Source organism: Galeopterus variegatus, unplaced genomic scaffold (genome assembly GCF_000696425.1).
Source record: "Galeopterus variegatus unplaced genomic scaffold, G_variegatus-3.0.2 Scaffold5256, whole genome shotgun sequence".
Lineage (NCBI taxonomy): Eukaryota > Metazoa > Chordata > Mammalia > Dermoptera > Cynocephalidae > Galeopterus > Galeopterus variegatus.
Genome location: NW_007731367.1, coordinates 126,303 through 133,934, shown reverse-complemented (window position 1 = coordinate 133,934; position 7,632 = coordinate 126,303). Strand labels below are relative to the sequence as shown.

General features: G+C 50.1%; 1 protein-coding gene across 1 annotated transcript in view; it reads left to right on the top strand.

The window, feature by feature from the left end:
* The first annotated feature begins 201 nt into the window (after window positions 1-201).
* The window catches only part of CPNE5 (copine V), a 96,026-nt gene continuing 88,595 nt past the window's right edge, over window positions 202-7,632 (top strand). The window contains exon 1 of the mRNA XM_008589153.1: window positions 202-301. Within this exon, the coding sequence (XP_008587375.1) occupies window positions 207-301 (95 nt within the window). The 5' untranslated portion in view covers window positions 202-206. The remainder of the gene's footprint in view (window positions 302-7,632) is intronic.

The following is a 7,632-nucleotide window of genomic DNA, read 5'->3' as shown; positions in this document are numbered from 1 at the left end:
GCGGCGCCCCCCGCGCCCCCTCCTCCGCCCGCGGCCCCCGCTCCCCCTCCACCCTCCCTCTCTCACTTCCCACGCCCCCTCTTCACGCTCCTCTCTCCTCCCCTTGCCGGCTCCGTAGTTGGGGGAGAGCCCAGGGCTCCAGTCGCTCCGGAGGAGGCGTGAATCGCGCAGGGACTGACTAATTTGGGGTGGGGGTGCGGTGGGCGATGGAACAGCCCGAGGACATGGCGTCGCTGAGCGAGTTCGACTGCTTGGCGGGCAGCATCCCGGCCACCAAGGTGGAGATCACCGTGTCCTGCAGGTGAGCCTCCCACTGGCCGGGTCCCCCTGCCCTGCTCCTGGACCCCGGAGCCCCGAGTCCCTGCCGCTTCGACCCTCTACCTCCGTGCGCCCCCTTCCCAGAGTGTCCTGGCTTCCAGGATGCGCCCCTGACGGTTGGCCAGGAGCCCCTGCCCAGCTTCGGGTGGCGACGGCGGCATGGGAAGGCAGGCTGGGGTCATATCCCGGAAAGTTTGCACTCCAGGCTGTTGCTGCGAGGAGATATGAAGACACAGGAACAGGGATCCGGGCATCTGAGTGGGGAGAGGGAGGAGGTGAAAGGCTATACCAGGGTCTCCACTCAGAATATCTCTGATCTACCCTTCCCCAAATAGAGAAGTGAGCGGTTTGCCCCCATCCCTCCCAGGCATGTCCAGGCTCTGTCTTCTGTGCCCTGCTTTCTTCTCTCCGTCCTCCTTCTTTGCCCCGGCATCCCAGTCCCCCCCTCTTCCTCCACCCACCCACCGCCCTAGACCCCAGGATTCTGAAGTCTTCCTTCACCTCGACAACAACAATATCGACTCTTGCAAAAGGATCAGATTGACTCATTCATACTGAGATGTGGATAACTGATCACAACTTAAAGTGGCATCATTAGACGACAATAACTTGGATCCAAAATCTTAAGCCAAAGGAATAGAACACTGTGAAATCTTAGAGTCGAGTGAAGGAGGAGGAATATTTTGTGGGCTACCACCCCCAAATCCCCAATCATGTCACACAGGGCTTGGGGGTCTCCCCCAGGTTCTGCTTCCCCAGGCAGTAAGAGTGTATGGGTGAAGAAGAGGGGATTTTTGTCCTAGTGCAGTCACTCTGTGTCTGGCCTGGGGTTACTGCTGGGACTGCAAGCCCACCTTGAAGTTCCCCCAGAAATGTCTTTCCCCCTACCCCAGATAACCAACAGCATTTCTGGAGTCTTGGCTGTGCGCTTCCTCCAAATCACCCACCCCATCCTCTTCCAGATCCCTCCTTGGTCAGAGCCTTTATCTACCCTCATGGCCCCCAGCCCTATATTACAAAGTTGTGGTTTGGGGGAGCTGTAGCTAGAGCCAGAGGGGCTGGGCTAGGGCATGAAAGAGGGAGGGAGTCAGGGGGACTTTCTCCGGAACACTTGGGGATGAGTGGGAGTGAGGGCTGCTGAGTCTGAACATAGCTGCTCCCTCGTCCCCCCACCCCAACCAAGCCAGGCACTCCAGGGGCTTCTGTGATAGCTTCCAACTGTCTCCCCCATGGTCCCACACACAGTGCTGTCAGGATAATCTCCAATGCCATTTGTATCTTGCCATTACTCTGCTGGGAGATTCCTGATGGCCCATTAGCTCCAATCTCACCTCCTCAGCCATCAGCAGCTGCCAGAGCCCGCCCTCCCTTCTCCTGCACACACACCCTGCACCTGACGCCCCCTGCCAGCCTTCAATCATGCCTGTCATCTTCAGAGTCTTCTCGGGATCTTTCCCACCTCCGAGCCTCTGAACAGCCCATTCCCTGTCCAGGTTTCATTCCTCCTTTGTCTTTGCCAGTTCACGTGCCCCCATTGTGAAAGGCCTGGCCCCATGCTCCACACTTTCAGGCATCCTCTCACCCAGGAACCACCCTGCTCAAATCTCTGTCTTCTGTGACCCCTGGGCCCTGAGTACTCAGCCTGGGCCATGGCATCCCTCACATACTGAGGACTAACTCTCTTAAGGCTTCTCAGGTGTGTAGACTTCATCCCTCCTCCCTCAAAGCAACCGTGTAAGCATTTGAGGTCAGAGATTTCCACCCTGACTTGTACCCACAAGTCCCCTATTCCAGTGGAGAGGAAAGGAGATGGAGGGCAGAAGGTCTTGTGGCTTTGGAATCAGATGCAATCCCTGCTTCAACACATGGGGTAAACTTTAAGCCTCAGTTTACCCCATTTATCAGGTACAAACAAACAATGAGCCACATGTACTCATGGAGAAACCTTGTTCACCAAGGTAGCTGATGTGCTTAGAACAGTGCCTGGCATATAGCAGGCATTCAACAAATACTGATGGAGGAATCAACTTGCAGGAATAGAGGAACATGAAGCACTGAGCCCACTACTTTGCACTTGTTTGGCACACAGTAGATGCTCGATAAGTAGCTACAACGATTACCCTAAGATAATAGCACTTGGTCCTTCCTAGAAGAGGAGATGTCCAAAGGACTGAAACCTCTTGCATAAGAGATGCCTGAGAATGCATCTGGGTTCCTGAGGGATGTGTTCTGGTGTTGACCCACATCCATCCACTCTAAGGGGACACAATCCAGCAGCCTGAGGAGGGTCTGACCTGCTCCTCCTCTCCAGAAAGCCAGAGGGTGGGGAAGTGGGTTTTGGTGGGGAGGGATGAAAAGGAAGGAGTCACTTGGAACAGAGGGAATGAGAAAACAATTTGGGTGGACTTGAAATTGTAGATCCATCTCTTTGCCTCCATTGGATCCAACTATCCAAATTCTAGAACAGAGAGTGAGAGAGAAGAGAAGGGGGAAAAAAAGGAGGAGAGGATGAGGGAAGAGAGAGAGATGCACAGAATGGCTTTCTCCAGCCTATTCTTCACTCCATAGTGACCAGTTAAAGAGAGTCAAGTCCCTCTCCCCTGGACCCTGTGGGCAAGGCTGACTGGGTCCCAGGAGAGGAGGCTATGGATGCCCTTGCCTTGAGCATCGAGGTGAAACCTGCTGGTGGGCAGGGAACAGCAGGACAAGCAGAGGGACTGGTGGGGTGAGAACTCAAGGGGGTTTCAGGATGGGCAGCTGGAGTGGAGGGAGCCACTGTTTCAGGGAAGATCATGAGTTGCCGTCTCTGGCTCCCTAGTTTCCAAGTTCCCTTTCCCTTTGCTCCTTACAGAGGCTCCTACCACCCCCTGTATCCCCAGGACCTTTCAGCCCTGTGCTTAGGGCAGGACCCAAGCACCTGCCGTGCCTATCCTAGTGCACTCCTAGCTGAGCAAAGCTGCCTGATGCAAGGTCACGTCTGAGCTGGAGCACAGGGCCACCACGGGGGCCCAGCCACGTCTCTGCTGAAGGCAGATGACACTGTGGGACGGACATGTTCAAGTCCCTGCTTCAGGTCAAGTATGTCGTGAGCTAATCTATAGTCCACTCCCAAGCAATTATTTTTACCAACTTTGGTAAACTAAGGGTGGAAGATGAGAAAGCTTTTGGTTGTTTGCAACAATGGTTAAGAATGTGAGCTCTGGCATCTGTCTACCTGGGTTCAAATTCCAGCTCTGTTCCTATGACCTTGGGTAAGCTATTTAACCTGTCTGCCCCTCAGTTTCCTCTTCTGTAAAGGAAACATAATAATCCTTACCGATTTCGAGGATTAAACCGATTAATCCATGAATAGTGATTTATGTGTGTTATTTGACACCTGGAAGTAAATAAAGATCTGTCTCTATAGTTGAGTCCCAGGATTTGTGTGGGTCCTGGAGATCCGATCGATCTAGAGATTCTTAGACCATTCTCCCTTGAGCCAAAAGCTCTTTCTTCCTTTGATAATCTGTTCCAGAACTTTCCTAACTTTGTTTAGCACCCTGCAGATCCAATCAAAACTTACCTGTCAGGTGTCCCATCCACAAAGGCCCCACTGTTTTTCAGGTCTCTATGCATCTGTTATCTGATGCAGGAATCTGGACCAGCATGCTGGTTAAGAAAAATGATTTGCATTTTTTATGTAACAGGAAACCTTTGCACTTGGGCAGGGTCCTGCTGGAGAAGCAATGCACAGTTCCACATGGTGGGCTCCTGAGACAAAGGGAAGGCAGGGAGGGGAGAGTTCAGAGGCAACCTGGTCGCTTAGCCCTGCTGGAATCTCTCAAACAGCTGCCCTCTCCCTGCCAGCAGGTATGGGGCTGGTGGGCAGCTGCTGCCTCTGCCCCAGAGTTATTGTTTTCTGTTGTCTGTTCAGGTTGGCGTTTTGTTGCCCTGGGGCCCCGAGAGGCAGCCCAGCTCAGGAGCTGTGCCCTGGGCCTCTCAGGAGAGTGTGAATCTGCTCCGAGTGCTTTCTTCTGACAGGCAGGGGAGGGAAGGACCTTGGGGCAGTGTGGCAGCTGTCAAAGCCAGTGCTAGGAAAAAGAGGTCCATTTAACTATTGAATACACAAAGTACTCAGTTTAGAGGAGTCAGGGGAATGATAACAGTGGCATTCATTGAGTGCTTCCCATGTGTTAGGCATTTTTCATCTGTATTAGGCTGACATATGCGATTGCCTGTAATTGGCTGTTCCGACCTATTCAAATAGCACTTTGATACGGTTCAAACTAAGATCATTATATTAGTTTTCAATTGCTGCTTAACAAATAACCACAAACCTAGCAGCTTCAAACAACAGCCATTTGTTGTCTCCCAGTTTCTGCGGGTTAGAAGTCTAGGTACTGCACAATGGGCTTCTCTGCTCAGGGTCTCACTAGGCTGGAATCAAGGTGTCGACAGGACTATGATCTCATCTAAGACTCAGGGTTCTCTGCCAAGCTTATTCGTTGTTGGCAGAATTCAGTTTCTTGCAGCTGTAAGATTAAAGTCCTGTCGGCTTGCTGGTTGTTGGACCAGCGTGACTCTCGGCTCCGAGAGGCCACCCTCAGATCCAAGCCACATGGCCTTCACACAATATGGCAGCTTATTTCTTCAAAGCCAGTGGAAGAATCTCCCTCCAGTCTGCTATGACAGAGTCTTACATAAAGTAACTAATCCCAGGAGTGAGTGTCTGATCACCTTTGCCATATATCATAACCTAATCACATGAGTAACTATTATCCCACCTTGTTCCCAGATCCTGCCCACACCCAAGGGGATTATAGAGCCGTGTACACAAGGGAGCAGGAATCTCGGGGCCAGCTTACATTTCTGCCTACCACAATTACTGTATCTTTTAAACCTCACAACAGTTCTATGAGATAGGTAGTAGTATTTTCTCTTTTTCTGATTAGGAAATAGAGGCTCAGAGACGTTAAGGGATCTGTCCAAGATTACACAGCTAGTACATTTTGCAGAAGGGGATCCAAATCCAGTTTCCTCAGACTTTAAAGCCTTGAGGGCTTCTTGAGGTTGGGGGTTGCAGGTCTCCATGGGGATCATGGTAGAGGCCTGGGTACCAACTATGTAGGTGTGATGAAGAGGAAGACGCTCTCTCCTCAGGGGTGGGAGAGGCCTTCCTTGCTCAGGGATGCCTCTGGCTCTGAGAGGCAAACCCAGACCTGGGGAAATCTCAAGGGAGCAGAGACCAGAGAGTGTCACAGGACATGTCAGCCTTCCATGGCATCCAGACCACATGGTGGTAGCTTACCGTCTCTCCTCTCCCAGCTCACAGTTCTCCTTGCTCAGATTCAAGGCCATTGCTGGAAATGGCCTACCCTTGGGAAGAAAGAGTAGGGAGGAGGCCAGGGAATGAGGCTGGAAAGCTCTTGGGCAAAGAAGAATAAGGTTTAATTAGGAATGCTTCAGCTGTGAGTAACGGAAAATCTGACTGATAGTGCCTTAAACCAGAAATACGTTTATTTTTCTCTCTCTTTTTTTTTTATTTACATTTATTTTCACAGTTTGTCTGGAGGTAGGTTATCTCAGGGCTGGTTTCTTGGCTGTCTTTGCCATCGAGGACCCAGCTATCTTTCTACTCTGGGCCTCATTGTTACAAAATGGTTGCCTCTGCTTCACATGTCACAACCACATCCAAAGACAGGAAGCAAGGTGTAGGGCCAAGAGCCTCTCTTTGAAAAGTTCTAAAGCACAGTCTCTCCCAAAATCTGTCAGCAGACTTCCCTTTCTATTTCAGTGGCCAAAGCTGGGTCCTGTGTTTACCCCTAGACTAGGGACAGGGGCCTACCTTCCCTGACTTCAGGGGGTCTCTATCAGGTCTGAACAAATGTGGATTCTGTTAGCAGCAGGAAGAGACTAGGGAATGCTTGCTTGATGGGCAGCTGTAACATCTGCCTCAGGAGGCTCTCCAAATGGCCCTGCAGGCTACCTGAGCTCCCCAGGGCTAGAAGGGACCTAGAGTTTGGCATCCTCTGAGGACTGACTCCTCGGATTTTCCTGCATTCACTGGCCAGCCAGTGATATGCTACTGGGGACTGAGTCTCCAACTACAGCTTGCCTGGACCCCTGACTATCTCTCTTCCTGTTAGTTCACCAGGCAAGAAAAAAAGGCTCAGTGTGATTTCAGAACACTGCAAGGTACCTGTCCTCTACCATCTCTTCTGCTGGCCCAGCACAGCACCTGACCGTCCCAATAGGAGAGCTTTATGCCTTTGCGTATTGATGAATCCTGGGCAGGACACTGAAAGTCAGTTCCTGGCTTACCATCTCTGAGGCCTTGACCAGGTCATTTAAGTCCTTCAACCTCAGTCTCTTCAACTGTAAAATAGTGGAAAATACTGGCCCTGTCCACATCCTCTAGGATTCTTATAAAGACAAAAAGATTAAGTCTGTGAAGTTCTATATAAACTGCAATGTGCTAAATAAGCTTAATAATGGTAATAGGTACCAATAACTGAACACTACTGACATATTCATTTATGTGATAATTGATATTGATCTTAATTCTTCAACCTCAGTCTCTTCAACTGTAAAATAGTGGAAAATACTGGCCCTGTCCACATCCTCTAAGATTCTTATAAAGACAAAAAGATTAAGTCTGTGAAGTTCTATATAAACTGCAATGTGCTAAATAAGCTTAATAATGGGAATAGGTACCAATAACTAAACACTACTGACATATTCATTTATGTGATAATTGATATTGATCTTAATTTGCTATTAAGAGTCTTTTTCATGCCATGCACAGTTCTAAGTGCCGGGTATATAGTAGTGAATAAGACAAACTCTCTTCCCTCATAGAACTCACACGGGGGTAGAGATGGAATATAAACAAATATACAAATTTCTCATTAAGCGAATAATGTCTGATAGGGATTAGTGCTCTGCAAGTAATTTCGTGGCTTTTGGGGATGCTTTAGACAGGACAAGCTGGTGACATTGGAGCTGAGATCTAAAGGGAGGATCTAGATGAAGGGTGATTCAGGTAGGGAGAACAGCAAGTGCAAAGGCCCTGTGGCAGAAAAGACCTTGGTGTGCTTGCAGAACTGCAGGGAGACTAGTGTTGCTTGAGCAGTGTGAGAGATGGGGGAGGAGTAGAGGATGAGGTCAGAGAGGAAATGGGTGCAGATCACAGCCTTGTGGGCCACGATAAGGAGTCTGACTTATTATTCTAACAGCAGTTGTGGGGCGGTGGGGGATGTTAACCAGGAGTTCTGATTGACCTTCAAAAACAAATTCTCTGGTTGCTGTGAAGAGAATGGACTGGAGAAGGCTAGG